The sequence below is a fragment of the Lutjanus erythropterus genome, chromosome 5 (assembly GCF_056507025.1).
Source record: "Lutjanus erythropterus isolate fLutEry1 chromosome 5, fLutEry1.hap2, whole genome shotgun sequence".
In the NCBI taxonomy this organism is placed as follows: Eukaryota; Metazoa; Chordata; class Actinopteri; order Lutjaniformes; family Lutjanidae; genus Lutjanus; species Lutjanus erythropterus.
The window spans coordinates 26299426-26318879 of record NC_139321.1 but is presented as its reverse complement, the minus strand read 5'-3'; the positions used below and the strand labels follow the sequence as shown (position 1 = coordinate 26318879).

Genomic DNA, 19454 nt, shown 5'->3' with positions numbered 1-19454 from the left:
TAACAGGAATCAAGGCGAGTAATCTAATAAATAGCGTGGCAAGGAGAGGCGGAGGGGGGCTTGATGTGTTTTTTTCGCCGCAGGTGAAAGAAGGAGAAGAAGAAGGGTAAACAGGAGAGAAAGAGATGGTGGTGTCATTAAGTTGGCTAGCCGTGACCATCAGGAACATTAATGCTGTCTGCTCTGCTTTCTTTAAACGGCTACCCTTTGCTTTGAACTACTCCTGTCTTCTCTGTGAGCATACCTGACTCCTAGCTTCCACAGCCATTATGGACCCTGCACTGGTAATTACACATTTCACAATTTCTGATGTCACTTCAAAGCAACAACAGGCTTGCCACCAAAGCACACACACCATGCCTCTGCAGTACAAAGCCCAGCCTTAAGGATTACTGAAGCCACACATTGTTTTGCTGCCGGTCACTAATTCAATTAATAGCATAAGGCTTTAAACTGACTTGAAAGAAATTGTTCTGACACAAGCCTGTGCCTTCATCACACCTACGGATTTCCATATATTTTTTATTTCTTTTTAAAGGCAAAATAAACTCCAAGCAAGTTTACTCTGAATTACTGTATGTAGATTCTCTTGTTCCTCTGCCTCTATTATATGACTTTTAAAGGGATGTACAGCAAATGAGGGGGAGTGATCTACATGATGAGTCAGAGCGGAGGGCTTTGGCAGTACTGTATGTGTCCCAGAGTAAAGGGAGAATGCACACTAAAGCAAAACTACATCAGTTTCAAGAAAAGAGGGGTCCGAACGAAACAAAACTGTCATTTCAACGTCTCAGCAAGGTCTGAAGCAGCCACATCACATCACGATTAAAGCAACTAAGCCTTCCTCAAAATAGATTTGCTCCCCAAACCCTTATAAACGCCACTTTTGTACAATCTTAACTTTGCCCGATCATAAAATAGACGTGTGCTGTTGCTGACAAAGGTCTGAGTCATCCACATGGGGCTATTGATGACAAGGGAAATTTGAATGACCACTAAATAATTGTGACAGCTTGCAGAACAAACAACAGCGCTGACAAATCCAAAATTCAGAACACAGGAGGTCCTCAGTCACCAGAGGCAAAGCCTCAAAGGCCTGGAAGTCAGCAGATAAGTGATATTTAATAACCGTCATCTCTATTTTGTTCACTACATTGCTAGAGACAATCTGAGGTGCTTGTGGACTGTTGTGAGCTCAGCATGAGCTGTCTGCGGTTTGCGAGCTCAGCTTGACAGGAGTCTCAGGGCACTACCTTGAAAAAAAAGTCTCAGATCATACATTACACAAACCAGATTCTCCTTCTCAGATTGTTGTATGAGCAGTCTTTGCTTGAGGTTTGTTGATTATTTTGCAATTAAATGGATGACTCCTAGTGTGTTAAAGGGATAGTTCAGATTATTTGACATGGAGCTATATGAGGCACTTGTCAATGGTCAGAATATTAGCTACAGTAGATGCCTGGCCGGCACACCCTCAGTTTGGAGAGACGAGTATCAGCATGGAAGCTGTGCACAGGGTCAGCAGCAAAACATATTTTAGCCACTCATAAAAGTATAATCAATATCAGTTTAAGTGTAGAATATTTTCCCTTTTTTACTTTGCTGTCAGACAGTCTTTTCTGATGAGAAACTGCTGTCATGTAAGCCAAGAATTGCTCTCTCTTAACCAAGCAAACTCCAGAGGCAAAATCAGTATTTTTACAGCAAAACACGAGAGTTTCTGATCTACTGCAGCCTCAATCTGTTCGTTTGTGTAACTGTGTGACTTTGGTGAATCCAAACTATCCTAACAGATCAAGGCAACAACTCCCATGTTCTGTAAGATAAAAGTACTAATAATGCCTATGGAGCCTGGTTGTTTTGGAGAGAGCGGTATTTGGCGTATATTACAGCAGTTTCCCATCAGAAAAGGCTTCCTAAAGGTAAAGCCTATTCTAAACATAGTGGATGTTTAGACTGATATTGATTTTTGGGGGCAGATCTTTTTTTTTAAGTGGCTGTAATACTTTTTGTTGCTGAACCTGTCCAGAGCAGTAAAGTAAATGCTTAACTTCCGTGTTGGGGCGTGGCGACCAGCATCTGCTGTAGCTAATACACTGACCATCAATACATACGTGGTGCAACTCCATTTCAAATAACCAGAACAATCCTTTTAATTGCAAAACTTCCTCCTGTAAAATGTAGCAGGCTCCACATTAGGCACAGAAGAGAAATTTCTTGCAGAGCGGATTATTAATATGCACGTCAAAGCATTAGCGATGCTCTCACCAAACATTACAACAACATTTGACAATCGCTCTTGTGTTTCTGCATCACTGAACAATCAATTTCTTTTAAGCACTGGTTGATTTGCATCATTAAAAGCTCTTAGTTTTTTCTTGTATGTGAAGTTCACGGCAGTCCCGAAACAGTACTCTTGATGGAGATACTAAGACGCGGCAGCAAGAAAGAAGAAACGGGGCCACTGCTCCCTTAGGAACCCCTTCCTCTCACTAAGGCTCTGTCTGCCCCTGAATTTAATTAGATTCTGATATCAAGCCTTTTTCTCCTATGCTTCCCTTCCTCTTCAACATGCGTGAAATTGCACGGCACTATCTATTATTTATTCACTCTCATTTGCTTATTGTTTCTTATGGATGCCTTCGTTAGGGCACTTGCGGCTCTGCTGCCTGTGATATGACGCTTTTCTTCATCTCCCTCACCGCTCAGACCCACCTCCTCTGCAGGTCTGAGCCCAACTCATTTGCTGGCATTGGTTGGGGAGCTATGGATTTTTTTTCCCCCCTTTCACCCAATGACAGCACGGTGAGGTGCTATGAGGGCTGGGTGCTAATGAGCTGACTCTGCAATGCTGGGGGAGATGCTCTGTAATACAGGGGGGAGTCAGAGGACGGAGCAGGCGGAGATGCTCTGGCACGAGCAGAGTCAGAGGGGCCATTATGACCGTGCCACACCGGGGTTAGAGAGACTCAACCACCCCGGTCAGACAGAATGGAGTGTCTCTAAAGTCGGCCATTCTGAACCAAACTGAACCCATCATTTAAAATGACATCACAAAATGGCATTCTCGACTCGATTTCTTTGCGCTTTTTGTCCACTCTGTTTGTGTAGATTTCAGAAAACTGCAACCAAAGGGAGGATGTTGAAAACAGAGGTTGTTTGTTGGTTCAGCCACTGCACCAGTTGCATCATGGGATGGACCATAACCACATAATGAGACCCACAGAGAGGCATATATATCCCTTCATCTTGAATACAGAATCATTTATGTAATGAAATATTTTGAGTTTTAAAATCCACTGCTTCCATCCGATTTTTCTCCATTATACAACATATAAACTCCCACAGCATTGAGTCCTTGACACAGGGTGTGTGTAACTGGCTGTATTTTCCTCTCAAGGCTGGCATGTAAACAGCATGAAGCCAAGGGATTTTTTTCCATTTCACAATAAAAAATTCATGTAATTGTCATATATCACCTCTGTAAATCTCAAGACAGATAGAGATGCTGTAAATCTGGCAACAGTGCTTTGATTTCTGACCATTACCCTGTTTATAAAATGTTATTTTCCGTAAAAAAAAAAAAAAAATGTATATTTCTTTTAAAAAGGGATACATGCATTAAGTGACACAATAAAAATGCAAAGAACACTGTGTACATTATAAATATCTGTATTTGTACATGTTCCTTTAGTTCCTATTAAGACTTTGTGAACCAGAGTGAAGTGAGATGAACTTGACTGCTTCCCCCCCCTTGGATTGAGATGTAGCCTCCTCCATAAGCCCCCCACGCTGAGTTTGACATAAATAATTCTGCTCATTCTGCTGTGGACACAAGTGGTGTGGAATGTGGACATGAACTGAAAATAGAAGCAGCACACTTACACGCATGGGTGACCGAAAAGCTGTTGGACGACTCGAGGTTGTCGACGTTGTAGTTGAGGTGGAAAGGCTTTTCAGTGGTGTTTTGGTTGGTGTTGTAGAGTTGGACAGCGAACCTGAACGCGCTGTGCTCCTGCACCGTGGAACGCATGAACAGTCCCCCTTGAAAAGAGATGGAAAGCAAAGATCAGACAAGGATCTCACAGTCGGGTCTCGTTTTTTTTTAGTCTAGTGGCAGGTTTAGACCTCATTTTATTCAGTGAGGAGGAACTCTATAGGTCCTGTTGTAATATAAAGGAGGCTGATTGCAATTTGAAAGAACTATCATGCATTTTGACCAGTGCGCCTGTGTGCAACTCTTCAGACCGTCTCCCGTCTTCCTTATCATACACTCCACTTATCTTCAAGCCAGTCATTTTATAGACACAGTAAACACTACATGTAGCTGTATTCCGCACTGTTTTCCAGCGGTTTTAAGCGTACAGCATCTGTAAAATCAAGTTAGTCTCTCATTGCGCAAAGCTCCGGCGCTCCGCACGGGTCTCTCCGGTTAAAAATTGCAACCTTGCGTTTGATTTTTAAGACACAAACCCCCGGTATGCAGCCGTTTAACACGGCAAAAGCACTTACCGATATTAATCTGGTTGGGAAATCCTGCGTACGATCTGTCAAAGAGCCACAGTAAGAACAAAACCACACGTTGTGCCATTTTCTCCGACCTATCTGTTCAACTCCTCAAAAGGGTCTGTCTAAGCAAATTCATATGTTCTGGATGGAAGCCGGGCGCGATGGAAATCCAGTGGAAAGATGATGGTCGCTCACAGTGCACCAATTAGGTTCATTGAGGTGCAGCCCAGCTGCAGAGCAACTAAGAGAGGGAGAGAGACAGAGAGAGGAAAGAGGGAGAGGAGGGAGGGGAGGGCTGGTGGTGAGGAGGGGGGGAGAAGGAGCTGATCTGAACTCCGATTGGACCCGTCGCGGCGGGCCAATGTTGGTCAAACTTGATCTGACGTTAAATTAAAAAGCCTCAGCCCGCTTGATTATGACAGCTTGGAATAAACGCAGCACTTGTCAATATTAGCCTTCTGCTGGCCCAATCAATAGAAACACTGCAATCTCAGGTGGCCAATGACTCTGTGAATGGCCCGGCCGCCTCCAGCTGCTGCCGCACACACATCCACGAACTGCAGCACACCGGGCCAACATGCGAGCAGAGCTGCGGCGATTTTCCACGTCTGAAAAGTTTGTGCAGCGGACTGCACATGTTTGTGTTACGTTGTTGTTATTGTTGTTTGTCAACCATTCTGTAAATTTACTCTGTCAGCGTTTCTCCAGCCTGGATGAGTAAACACTGACACTTTTAAGGTTAGAAACAGGTAAAAGTGATGATAAGATGGCAAGTTCAAAATATTCCTCAGACAGACACCACCCATACGAGGACATGTTTAACAAAAAAAATAAAATACATTTACTTTTAAGGTCTTTTTTCCCCATAATATCACTGCAAAGGTGCTTTTTGAACAGTTTTAAAGACAAGAGGGGAGGGGAGGCATCCTCAGATGTCTATGGGACTTCATACACTGCAGTGGATCTGTCAGCACCCCTTCTTTCACCAAGCAAGTGTTTGTTTACCACAACGACTTTCTTTCTTTTGAAAAATGGATCATTTGACTTTTTTAAATAATTATATGTGACACAAATATTCTGAAATCAACACTGACCACTTAAACTGAGAATAAATTGTTCTACCTGCATATCAGAGATTACTTGGCTGCATGCACGAATATCAAGAACAGCACTATTAGCATAAACATTCACTTTATCTAGGCTTCAATTATATAGATCTTATTCTTAAAGTCACACTTTAAAGAGTGATTACACATTTCCTCTTCATATTCTTTGTTGTTACACACAGTGGATGAGGGCAGAGGGACATACTGGGAGCAAACAGAACTGTCTATGGTCCTGAAACTGGTCATGAAAAGGCTGAAAGGGACTGAACAACACTCATTTTATCTTCTGTGTACCTCACCACAAATAACAAATATATATATATATATATATTTAAAAACAGACATAGCTTTCTTTGCAGGTTTGACCATAATCAACCAACTGATATCTGTGAGTAAAATCTGCATCTCCTTTTATTTATTTACTTTAAGTTTCACTCTGTCTCTAATGAAACATCTATCATTCCTGTGATTCTGACTAAGAGAGAACAATTAAGGGATTACTGGCCCATTTATCACCCTCAGCAAAGCGCTTTGAAAATTGAGTTTTTAATTGCATTGCAAATGGCTAGGGCCTCAGCTATTGATACTGCAATGCACTGAGTTCCCTTCAACATGGGACAGACTGCGCGTCCTATATTAAACTTGCATGCACTGTGTAACCTGATCTTAAAGGAAAATGAATGATGGGTAACTCTAAGTTATAAGGCGCTGCTACAACGATGCAGCAGATCAAGCATCACTGACAATTAAACAATACAATAACAGATGAATACAGGGATGTAATATCTGTGTCAAGAGAACGGAAAATGACTTCAATGGATAGTTTGGGTTTGGTGGGGTTGTATGAGCTACTTATTGATAGTCAGTGTATTGCCTACAGGAGACTGCGGTTTGTACGCCCCCAGTCTGGAGAAGCATAGAGGAGTAATGGTGGATGAAATAAAACAATGTACTGCAATGGAGAGTAAAACATACCTGACATACAACACACATTTATTATGGTTTTCAACTGGAAAACACCATTTTATAAGCCAAATATCACTCTCTCCAAAGCCACCAGACTCCTACCGCTGCCTTTATCAATTAGATTGTGTTGTTGTGTGACTTTGGTGTCTTAAAGGGTTAGTTTTTGGAATCACCAAAGTCACACAACACAAGGTAACAGATCGAGACACCGGTGGACCAGCAGCTCCTGTCTTCTGCAAGGTAGAATAACTATTTCTGTCAAAGGAGTCTGGTGGCTTTGGAAAGAGCAGTATGTGGTTGATATAACAGATGTATGCCATCAGAGGAGGTTGTCTGAGGGCAAGGTAGAGCAGTGAAAATATTCTAAATATAGCTACACTGAAGCTGTTGATTTTTTTTTTTTTAGGTGACCAAAATAAGTTTTGTTGCTGACTTTGTCTACAGCGGTACATTGCTTTGTTTCCTACACCAGGCCTCCTGCAGGTAATACAGACTTCCACACTGTCCCTTTGATGTTTACGATTTGTAGGACGAGTTTATCATTTTTGCCATTTATATTTCACAGCTGAATTACACTGTGATCATGTGTTTGACGCCGTGTCGTTAATCATTCATGTCGATCAAGCGCCGCTGTGGTGTGACCCAGTCATTGGAGGGGAAGATTTCCTTTCCAAACAGGGTCAAAGTGGACATCTATTCCCACAACTCAGCAGCTCTCTGGGGACGAATCAGGGATGACATCACATTGATTCTTTGGTCACTGCAGCCTCCATGTCAGCGTTGCAGGACGCCGGCTGACTGACCTCGAAGGCTGAAGTCATAATGACCAATGTCAAAACGTGACCCGCTGACTTGTCTGGTCGGCCATTTCCCCAAAACTGTCACCACATCACACCTGAATGTGAAGTGCTGACAGTTGTTTTAGTGAAAATAAGAAGCCACCTGTGATGTAGCTTCGCTAAAATGTAGAAACAATTAATTGAAAGAATACCAAAGGAGCCATTTAATTGGTCATTCACAGTGCGTGCTGTTTCTCACTGGGAACCGAGCTAATCATGCATCATTTCAAACAAAACCCATAAAGAAAAAGCATTATTCGCTACGAGGGGAGCCCGAGTAGTTTAGATAAGGCTTTGATATAATTGATATTAAATGATGATGATTCCACTGCATTATTTGTAATTAGGACATTTTGGCCACGCTGCGTTATCCTCTAGGCTCAACCTCTGCAGGAATTCAATTTTGTCAAGAGTGTAAAAAAGCACAGATAGGATCTATATGAAAACAAATAATTATATGATATGCCGTTCACAGGAGTGTTACTCGAGCAGGCGAAATGAAAAGACTGAAAAATAGATGAAAAGATGTTGCCTTTTATCTCATGATGATGATGATTCACAGGCTATAGCTCTGAGCAGTGAGAGCCTCACCAGCAAGAATTATTCATTTGCTCCCTGCTTTCTCCTCCTAACACAACAGGATGAAATCTTCATCTTCGCCTCTTTGAGGATATGTGAGCAAATAAGTTAGAAACTATAACATTTATTAAAACATGACAGTCTCCGTCTCTATGGGGGTCTAGGAGCCACTGGTGTAATTATTTTTATGTTTGATTTGCTCATGATTACTGGATAATTATTCTGTCATGCAGACATAACAAGTGTCAGTTTTCTCATGATCACAAAATAATGATTTAACACAAACTGTCCTCTTGTGATCAGACGATAAAAACATGTGGCAGTCATCTATGGTCAGCAGTTGGACAGCGGAAACTTGCCTGATAACATTGATTCTCAACCTTTAGAGAAGTTGTTTGCCAATATGGATATTAATAGTTGAGAGTGGAACTCATTCTATGATGGAACTAATGACATATTGACTTAAAAAAACATTTCTGAATTTTATATTTGGTTATTAAGAATTATGACCTCAGTATGTGCAGAGCCGGACATTTTACAGTTGAAAATTAAACTGGTGAAGTGTTTCTAGTGGAGAAATCAAGTAATAGTGTGACTCTTTAAAATGAAGCAATGCCTGACTGTGACCTAACATTAAAGATTATTGGCATTAACATCAATGTGAGTTCTACCGTGAACGTGAGCCTGAGGTTACAGCAGATACCACATAACTGCAACATCCTCACGCTCCTGTCTCTCTACACTGTGAAAATGCAATAAAAACAAATTAATAACAAAGAATAACTGATCGTTTACAGGTTTACTCAACTGCTGCAGCTCACACAGTCGTGACATTCTCTAAACTGTACGTGCATTTTCATGGGAGGTCACAACTCCATTGTATGTCTGCAAAAGGTAGCAACTCACCCAAAGCATTTCATTCATGCTTCACACAATACTTATTGTGTCAGTAGATTGGCCAGTGCCACCAAAATGAAAAGTAAAAAACTGTACTGCTCAAAACGTTTAGATGTTTTTACATCATGACATTCACTCCTGGAAATGTTTCTTATATACAAATCTCTGTTTTGTCTGACTTTTCTGTTGACACTGACTGCGTTCTCTACTCACGATCGCTTGCGTGTGTGCATGATCAGTGGACCTGAAGCTTGTTTGCTCAATCAGCCCAATATCCTTTGTGCACATTCATGACTGTGCTGAAAGACCTCTAGGATCCAATTAAAAAAATATATTTTATGGCTCCATGCCAGTGACAGTCTTGGACAGAGGCGTTATGTCTTCAGAACATCCCATTCTTGTGAAAGTGATATCTCAAGAACGCCTCAAGAGAATTTCTTTAAACTTGAAACAAATGTTAATAATGAACAAATTAGATTTTGGGGTTCAAAGGCTGAGGTGACTTCATTTTTGTCCCATTCTCATGAACACGACATCTCAGAAATGCATTTAGGAAATTTCTTCAAAATCAGTACAAATGTCCACTGGGAGTCAAGGCTGAACTGTTTAGATTATGCTGGTCAAAGGTTAAAAGTCGCTGTGACCTCACAAAACACACTGTTGGCCATAACTTCAGAATTCAATTACTATTATTACAAACTTTCTCACAAATGTCTAAAAGGATACCAGCGATTACATTTCAAAAAATGTAAAAGCAGTAGTAATCCATCATAGTTACTAATCAAAATGTCAGTGATTTCCAAAGGGGGTTACATACAAGTAATCTTTTCGGGTTGCCTGGCGAAGATCTGCACTCTGCCTAACGCGCTCTTCTGGTTAGATTCAGATTTCAAAAGTAGGTAAAACTTTACTGGCAAGAGTCAGTACTATAAAAGACTGCACACAGAAAAAGATTATGCACATTTGTATGTACAGTATACAGTAAAAATATTTGTGTAGCAATGTGTTACATATAATTACTGTAAAGAGAAACTTCCTGTGAATCTTAGTTAATTCGTGTCACCTGGCAGCTCATTTGCTAATTTAGCAGACATCACAGACATTCTGTGTCGTATATATTTATGGAATATTCATGTATGTGTGACAGATTTTGATATTTGAATGGATCGTGTTGCTTGAGATGGCTGAATGAAATAATGTTTAGACGTTGTGTAGAGTTTGATCAGAACTGATCAGTTGATCCTCAGTGTCAGTGAGCCATGTGTAAGTGGTTATTGTGCAAATTAATAACTAATGTAATGTGAAGGATTTTTAGTAGCCTATGTGGTTAGTATTTTGCAAGGGAAAAAATAAATGAAGAAATATTGTATGAAATAAACAGAATTGTGCGTAACTGTCACACAGTATTTGTTTCTTGTCCTCATTCCTTGAATCATCTTGTGACCCATCAGATTTATTTTGGCAGCCCATGTTATTTATCTTGTGTTGTCCAGGTGTTGAGTCTAACACTCTGGCTCAGTACAGGAGTATCAATCCAACAATATTGTGAGACCAAGGGACTCAATATTATTGCCTAAATGAAACATTTAACCGGGTGGCGCAGAGTGCAAATCCCCGCCTACCACTGCAGCGTTCAGCTTTAATCCGTGACTCCAGTGTTTCCAGCTCCATAAAACTCAGCTGGCAGCGTTCCCTGTAGCTGCGCTGGTGACTCCTACTGGTTGGTCGGGACGTCTGTGTGGCGTTACGGCTAAGATCGGCAGGAGATTATTTGAACCTCTGCGTGTGCAACACTCTCCTGGTGAAGCTCCTCGCTGTGAGGGGAAAAGAAGCAGCTGGTGACTCCATGTGTATCGGAGGGAGCTCATGGCTGTCTACACCCTCCCTCAGAGAACAGTGGGTGTTAGCACGGTGGGCTCTGCAGTACATGGGGATTTGCCCTTTAAAAATGGGGAAAGAGGGGGAAAATGCCAAAGAGAAAACCAATAGATAAAAAAAAATATCAGCAGATGACACTATTAGAGCCAACTGCAGCTTCAACTGACCATAAGGCTCCTGTCACATCCATTAAAAGCATAGTGCGGATTATTTGAAGTGGGGTTGTATGAGGTACTTATCGATAGTCAGTGTATTACCTACAGTAAACACAATAATAATAACTTCATTTATGCAGCACCTTTAAAAACAGAGTTTACAAAGTGCTTTGACAGACAAAGCAAGAGCAGGATACCCAGAGGGCAATGAACAACAGGAAGCCAAAACAGTGAGGCCAAACAAAAACAAGACAAATCTAAACTAAAATCGAGGAACAACTATAACCCACAGCAAAAGACACAAAAACATACTACAAATAAAACAGAATGATCAAAGAGATAAGAATAATAAGAACAAGAAAAGCATCATGTCAATAAAAAAAATAGAAAGGACTATTAGAAAAAAGCCGAGTTACATAATGTCACTATGTATAAATAAACGGAGATAAAAAGAATAAAAGATTAAAAAGTAGGTGTAGATATATTCGTAGATGCCAGCTGGGATGCCCCTGGATTAGAGAAGCTATATGCTATATTCAGGCTTGAGGAGTAACGGATTACATGTAACAGTGTTATGTAATTAGGATACAAAAAAAGGTAACTGTAATCCATTATAGTACAGAAAAAAAATGTAATCAGATTACCGGTATATTTGATGAAAACAGGGATTACTTAGCATTATACTTGATATTTTAAAATTAAACGGGATATACTACAATGCAGCAGACACACGCACAGTGCGCACACATTGCGGTGCTTTATGCCACAACGCTGCAACAAATCAACACGTGAAACGACCAGCCGTGTAGCCTCGATCCGTGTGTAAACATAATGTAAGCTCAGGTCGTTCATCATTATGGCCACTGCCGGGGAGAGAAATGCTTTTACTGGATGGAAACTCCGGCATCATTTTAAGTTTAAATCAGAAAAGTGGAACAACATCAAATTATGCCTCCCAGCTGTCAAAATACTGTCATCATCCAGGGACTCGATGTCCAACTTAAAGAAACATCTACAGGTACGGAGACAAACCGCTAACGTTTGCTGAAATACACAGAAATCCAGTAAGCTAAAGTTAAGGTTTGTCAGCTTGCTAACATGTCAATAACCTGTCAATAACCTGTCAATACTGCTACTCATGCTACTACTGTACTGCATAACTACTACTGGAAAACACTGTAGGTGCTGATGCTGACTTGTGTCGTGCCAAAAAGTGATAATGTTAGTCTGCCAAAAACCGAATCACCCAGTTTATATACGTCTAATATCATAACAGCTGCATTTATCTGGATCCAACAGTCATAACGTGTAATAAACATAACGTCATGTCTGTTGTATATGTGTTTGGTCTTATATTCTTTCTTATCCTCTGCATTATTTACCTGCTCTGTGCTGTAAATTATAACCATCCAATCTCTTTTTAACACTTTAAAAGCCGTTCTTGGGTTTAGAGGGGGAAAACAAATCATGTTTTTAGTGATAATAGCAAGATTTCTGCCAGAAAGGGCTATTGGCACAACGCCATTCAGGCCAACTGCTTCTGTGTGCAAAGGAAATCAGTTTCGGCAGATGATCATGTTTGGCACATCTGTAATTAAAGTCAGCACCTGTGCATTTCATGTCACAGACAATGCAGACATCAGGACAGGCAAATTACATGTAGGTCACTTTGGAGCATGTTAATACCTAACACACCTCTTTCAGGTGGTGACTTTTTTTTTTTACATCTAATAATAAACTATAACAAATAATTGTTACAATTATCATTATTATTATTATTATTATTATTATTATTATTATTTATGTGTCTTTGTATGTTTCTCAAAAAAAAATACACTGAGCAGATGACACATCTTTTATACCCTCGTCTTTATTTGCATGTTTGGTATTGAAATAATCCAAAAGTAACTAAAAGTAATCAGGTACATTACTTTAATATTGCAATACTTAGTGTAGGTTACTGATTACATTTTTTAACAGGTAACTTGTAATTGTACTGGATTACATTTTTAAAGTAGCCCTCTCAACCCTGGCTATATTTAAAACATAATATAATATAAATACATTTTCACTGTTTTACCACACCATCAGGCAGACTTTTCCAATTACAAACCACCAAACATCACCGTCTCCAAACCAACCGGACTCCACTGGCAAAAACATTCATTTTACCTTCCTGGTTTACTGCTGCCTTGATCGGCTACTTTGTTTGTATTATTGTGTGACTTCTGTATTTTCAGTTTGAATGCACCACAGTCACACACACAGACTAACGAGCAGATCAAAGCATCAGTCGATCAGCAACTCCTGTTTTTAGTGAGGTAAAGTTTTTTTTGCCAAAAAAGTCTGGTTGGTCTAGAAAGAGTGGTATTTGACTTACTGTCAGCAGTTTCCCATAGGAAAAGGCTTTCTGACAACAAGTGGTGAAAATGTTCTAAACATAGTGTTCACTTAAACAGGTGGCTAAAGTACATTTTGTTGCTGACTATCCCTATCCCAGCTCAAACTGGGCGAGAGTAATAGTGATAATCTCCATCTTTTTTATCTAAAGAATATATGAAAGCAGCTTTAGTCTACGTATTATTTCATGATCACATGAAAACAAAGCATGTCATGTAGAGAAGACAACATAATTCTGCTGTGATCAAAACATGATCGTAATCGATTGGCTCATCCTGTTCATGTCATACTGCTGTGAGACAAAAACAAAGCTGGCTCGCTGCGACACATCTGCTCACCCTCTCCTCGTGTATGATCAGAGGCTTGGCGCCCAGTGACTTGCAGATACAGAACCAGGTGTTTGGGTAAATTCTTAAATCTGCTGCAGATTACCTTGGAGCTTTAATCTAATGGGCTGCGATGCATCAAGGCTGTACGTTTAAATCTACAATGATGACTTCAATTTAGCAAGACTCATTTTCTGTAAAAAATGTGCGCACGTCAGAGAAAATTGCTTTCTGTGTCAAAGCTTTAAACAGTGAACAGCTGAAAAATTCAATATTTTTCAGACTTGCAACATCTGACCAGAACTGGTCACATCATGTTTCATTTCCGGACTTGACTCACCTTTCAGTCACTGTTTTTCCCACCATTTAGCGTACTGGCTCACATCAATCCTACCCCGCTGAGGAATGAAATTCAGTAATCATAGAAATGGGTTCCTCTGGTGAAAGACACATAATGAGAGGGAGTGAATTAGTATTGTAGGAAGGATGCAGTTAAACAAGCATTATGCAGCTCAAACTCAATGATTTGGAGAGCTATTCCAAGAGCCCATCAGTCTTGGCCAGATGTTGGAGGCTGATAAGAGAGTCTGCTCTCAAGGAGCTCTTCTTTATTCTGTCAGTGCCTCTTCCCATGAAAGAGACTCTGGGAAGGCAATGGCCTAAGGAGACAGAGAAGCACTTGCCATTGTGGTGGAGTGTCACACAAATGTAAAGAAACAACAAATCTAGTTGAATAAAACATTCTGTGCAAACACAGAGTACAATGTGAAAATCACATTTGGTTAACAAAGTGTAAAAAAGAGAATCTCCAGTGGGATAAAACTATGTCGAGTGGCAGAACACTGTGATGGAAAAGATGTTTCGCTGTGAACTCCCTGTGAGGAAAATGAAAACGCATCATGTGGCATAAGATAAATGACGTGACATAGTTCAAGGGATGAGGAAAAGAAGTGCCTACCCCAATTTCACTATTTGAATGCCGCTGCGTGCTGCGTCACAAACCCATCACGCGCTTTGGCTCCCTAGCAAACACTCTTTGGCCTGAGTGTGACAGAGGCGGTGTTATCAGCTGCACAGGCTGACACACTTCACTCTCTCGCCTCGGGCTTTGCAGAGTCAGAACCATGCGACCGCAGCAGTCAGCGCAGCGTGGCAGGAAGACATCTTCACCACATGAGGTTTGGGCTTCACGGAATAGGCCGTCTGCACGCAGAAGGGTACCCCACACTTAACACACAACACACAACACACACAAATGTGTACTGGACAAACATGTTCGTGCACACACAGCAGCACATATGCAGTGCACAAGGCAATCAAGGCATTCCTGGCTATCAGAGCATGTATGTGGGTGGGTGGTCAGAAGGTTATATGTGGCCTTGTGCATAAATGATTAGTTGAGTACACAATTAATGGGTCAAGAGAAAAATTATGCTAGTTGTGTCATCTAAAGGGCTTCTAAAAAATGCTAGTTTTACCTGAAACACCAGTATAATCTATAAGAAATGTTAGTTTTGACTTCTAAAAGTGCTAAATTTAGTTTCTTAAAATGCTAGCTTTAGCCTCTCAAACTGTGTTACTGTGCTTCAGTGATTAGCTTGTTACACAATTAGTGGGTCAACAGAAAATGTCCCAAAAAATTCTACAAAGTTTAGGATTTTCTTCTTAAAATCCTATTGCAACTTCTAAAAAAATGCTAGTTTAAGCTTCTAAAAATGTGGTCTAGTGCTTAAACAATTAGTTAATCACACAATTAGTGGGTCAACGTCAAAAAATATCTAACTAATGTGATGATTGATTAAACATTGGAGTCCTTTAAGAAGCACCTATGTCAAAAAATGCCACAAATATTAGTTTTTGCTTCTAAAATCACTAATAATGCTAATAATATAAGTTGAAGCAACAAAAACGCTAATTTTAGCTTCTTAAATTTGAGGGTTTATCAATTTCACTTCTTTACATCATTATGAATTAATATATTTTGGGTATGGATAATAATAAATATATAAGCTAATCAATAACAAATATTCTTTGATGCTATAATGTGGTCACTGTAATAGAGCAACCACTGCTTGATCACATGCAGTTATTAATGACCTGTCATGATGTAAATGACTGACCATTTTCCAAAAAACAAACAGAGCTGTGTGTAAGAACTATGGCTAAAGGAACATGTTAAATCCCACTTGTCCACTACTGGCTGAATTTCAGATGCCTTCATTGCATCTGAAATCGTAGACTTGTTTTTTTCTGCTTAGTATCCTCCGCACAGCAAAGAGGTATAAAAAAGAAAACTATGCACACCAACCATATCACGAGTTTGACTGAGGTTAGGTTCCAATGACCCAGTCATTTCAGACCTCCAGAAGGGAGTGACAAAGGTTTAATAGCAGAGGCAAGTTATGGTGGAGAGAAAAAAACGAAATGAAATGCAGCCAAGAAAATGCTAAAAACAATCCCTTAGCAGCAGCAGAAGCAGCAGCAGAAGCAGCAGCAGCAGCGGTAACAACAACGGCAGCCTGTTATTTTCCCTTCCCCCATGGCCTCTGTTGCCATATCGCAGTAATAGGAGATGGGTGTTGCTCACTGCCTGCGTGCCTAATTGAGAGGAAAACAAACTGGTTGCTACAGATAATGGGAAAGGTGAGGCAAAATACCATTAATAGTCAGTGATCCTTTTAAATAATTACCTGTGTCCACTGTGTCACGTCGCCGGCACTGTTCCCGTGATTGATTTTCCAGCTATTATGGGTGTTAAGATAAAACTTGCTAATGCAAAGAGAAATCAATCTTACATATTATAATGTATGATAGATACTCTCCATGAGCAAATACTACAGTTTAAGGTGATTTAACAACACCGCTACAAAAGATTTTATGTCGGCTGAACAGGAAACATGATGAGCAACACGTTTGTAAATTGTGGCGAATAATGACAACCACGGGCATATTACAAAAGCAAAGCAAATATATTTGTTTATAAAAACCATACAGACATACAGGTTTCCAGGCACGTTTAATGGTAGTCCGTTGCGCTTTGATTTCCAACATACATGAAATGCATGAAAGCATTCAAGGTCAAGCATTTCACAGGAACAGCACATGATAAATGATAAACATTCTGTAGATAGTCTGTACCATACTTCTTAATAATGCACTCCACATCTCTGCAGTTATAATGAAACATTCAGTAGTCAGAAATATGAATATTGCATGTCATTAATGGATCAAAGAAGCAAGAGGTCAGCAAGCAATATATGTTTTTCTAAAAGTGTGTGTCCGTGTCTGTCTGTATGTGTGTTCCAGCGCTGTTTGTCAAGGAGGGAAGCTCCTGCTGTTTGTTAGTCCCTCACAGGCTGTAATGCTTCAGTTGTCCCATTGTTAGCCGCTTCTACTGTACCTGCAATTAAATTTCCAAAGTCAGAGGAGCTTAACTAATTACTCCCAGCAAATGCCCCCTCTTTCCAATGCAAATAACACCGCAATACGCTCTAATAGTGCAGGAAGCCATAACATGGGCTTGGTGGATCTCGCCCTGTCAATCAATACGAAATTGGATTTGCAACATAATGTTATGTCAGCTATTTCTGCGCATTCATTTGACAGATAAAACTATAATCAAGCTAATGCAATGCTCTCAACAGAATAGTTTAGCTGCGTGAGCTGAAATGAAGCCACTTTCTCCTTTTTTGCCCGACTGAACAGAACCCAACAAGTCTCAACCGCAGCATTTCTCATGTATGATGCTGACAAGTGCTTGACGAGGCCGAGACCAGGCAGCTTGTCTGCACATGCATGAGAATGATGCTTTTTTTTTTTTTTGTCAAATACGAATCACCGCAGAATTCCATCACTCTGGATGGAATATAAAGTTTAATGGAAATGTTCTCAGTTTTGATGAATATTTGCATATTCTCATGTAGTGTGCTGTCAGTGGCAGCAGCGGGTGGCAGCGGAGCGCAGAGAGGCTTTAGTGTTTGTGCAGATCGGCAGACAACTATTGCTATAATTATATTAGGACATCTGCAAGGCCACCGACGGCCAATAAAAACCACCTGCGGTACACAAGGCCTTCAAAACCATCACTGCATGCTTGTGTGGCTCTGTAAAATACTGTAGCAGAGCCTGAGATGTCTCCGAAAGGTTTCCATCAGCGGTGACTCATACCAGATAAAATAATGTGAAAGAAAGAAAAAAAACATAGACAGCGACAACCAAAACAACAAATATAGCCTTTAAAACAACCACACTGTGCATTATTCTCTCTATCAGTGTTAGCAGATCTTGACAGTGCAAGTAATTTATTCTTTGTGTTAAGATGTTATGTAAAGATATCTCAGTAATGGCTAATATACAGTAGGTGAATGTTAGAGCGGGCAAAACATCTTCACCACATGAGGTTTGAGCTTCACTGAATAGGCTGTCTGCACACAGAAGTGTACCCCACACTTACCACACAAATGTGTGCTGACAAACATGTTCACGCACACACACACACACACACACACGTGTACAAAGTAAATTACAGGATTTCTGGCTATTAGTGCATGCATGTGTGTGGGCAGGCAGAAGGTTATACATGGCATAGTGCTTAAATGATTAGTTCATTACACAATTAGTTGGTCAACAGAAAAATTATTATTAACTATTGTGTTAACTGATTAAACATTTGAGTCATTTAAGAAGCACAAGTGATAAATGGTAGTTTTTGCTTCTAAAAATGCTGACAAAAATAAGCTTTTGGTTCTAAAAATGTGGGTTTCTGGAGAACAGTATGCCTCCGGCCCGGCACCATCGGCGGGCGGAGGCATACTGTTCTCCAGTTGTCCAGCCGTACGTGAGTCCGTGCGTCCGTCCATCCGTCCGTCCGTCAAAGATTTTTGTTTGCGCGATTACTTTTGAATGGGTGGACGGATTTGCACCAAATCTTGTGTGCTAATACTCTATAATAGGTATATGAACTGATTATTGACTTTGATATATTTTTGAATAACTATGTTGGATACTATTAGGTAATAAAGGTAATAGCTCTTTCCTTGCAATCTTTTCTCATTAACTGTATACTGTATCAATAGAGCCATAATTCTCAAACTCCTGGGACACTTGCAAATAGGATTTATAATGAATCAATGGTTTCAATCAGGTGTAAGGAACACAAAAAGTCACAGTTGTATGGAACTGTTGCAGGCGGAGGCATCAGAATTGACACTTTAGTGATGACTTCTACCCGTTTTCATTGCCTCCAAAATGCCTCTAGTGTTAAGTGCTTGTTTAAGCTACAAAAATCTCCAAAGAAATGCCCATTTTAGCTCCTAAAAATGGTTTAGCTAAAATGCCTGTTTAAGCGACAAAAAATGCTAGTTTCAGCTCCTCTAGTGATAGTTTGCTCAGAGCAATGCTCTCGTTTGCAGAACCACAGAACCGCCCTGATCACATTTTCTCTGTTACTGTTCACACATTCACACCTGTAAGCTGCCCAGTACAACCACAGACTGATCTGACGGCCACTGGGCATCTTCACTGGAGCCACTGGGAGCCTTTCTCGAGGGCTTAGCGGTGGAAGTGAGGAAGGGGCAAGTGCTGCTGTTCACTTTCTCCACCCAGATTTAGGACACCACTGCCCATGTCAACGTCTTCTCAACTGATGATAATGGTTATTTGACAAAACACGAAACAAATTTGCCACAAAGCTTTTAAAGCAACATATTGCAGTGGTTTTTCGTAGTGTTTCCATCTTTAATGTGTGTGTGACATAGGGGTTGCATCATTGTATACGTCGTGTAAATTATACATACAGTG

The 19454-nt window shown here is 40.4% G+C and overlaps 1 protein-coding gene and 2 long non-coding RNA genes across 9 annotated transcripts in view; all 3 read right to left on the bottom strand.

Moving 5' to 3' along the window:
- The window catches only part of LOC146327035 (glutamate receptor 3), a 119350-nt gene extending 114610 nt beyond the window's left edge, over positions 1-4740 (bottom strand). For all 7 annotated transcript variants that reach the window (XR_014770623.1, XM_084719417.1, XM_084719416.1 and 4 more), the window contains exons 1-2: positions 4513-4740; positions 3886-4044 (exon numbers count right to left, since the gene is read on the bottom strand). Coding sequence is in view for 6 of the 7 variants with exons in the window: in XM_084719417.1 (XP_084575543.1) it covers positions 3886-4044; positions 4513-4591 (238 nt within the window). In the remaining variant the exon portion in view is untranslated. The remainder of the gene's footprint in view (positions 1-3885; positions 4045-4512) is intronic.
- A 5364-nt stretch (positions 4741-10104) lies between these two features.
- LOC146327034 (uncharacterized) lies at positions 10105-14850 on the bottom strand. The gene is made up of 3 exons (XR_014770580.1): positions 14614-14850; positions 13996-14092; positions 10105-10836 (listed from the first exon to the last, which is right to left on the bottom strand). It is a non-coding gene; the product is annotated as an uncharacterized LOC146327034 (long non-coding RNA).
- Positions 14851-16652: 1802 nt separating this feature from the next.
- The window catches only part of LOC146327033 (uncharacterized), a 41114-nt gene continuing 38312 nt past the window's right edge, over positions 16653-19454 (bottom strand). The window contains exon 2 of the long non-coding RNA XR_014770579.1: positions 16653-17055. This is a non-coding gene — a long non-coding RNA (uncharacterized LOC146327033). The remainder of the gene's footprint in view (positions 17056-19454) is intronic.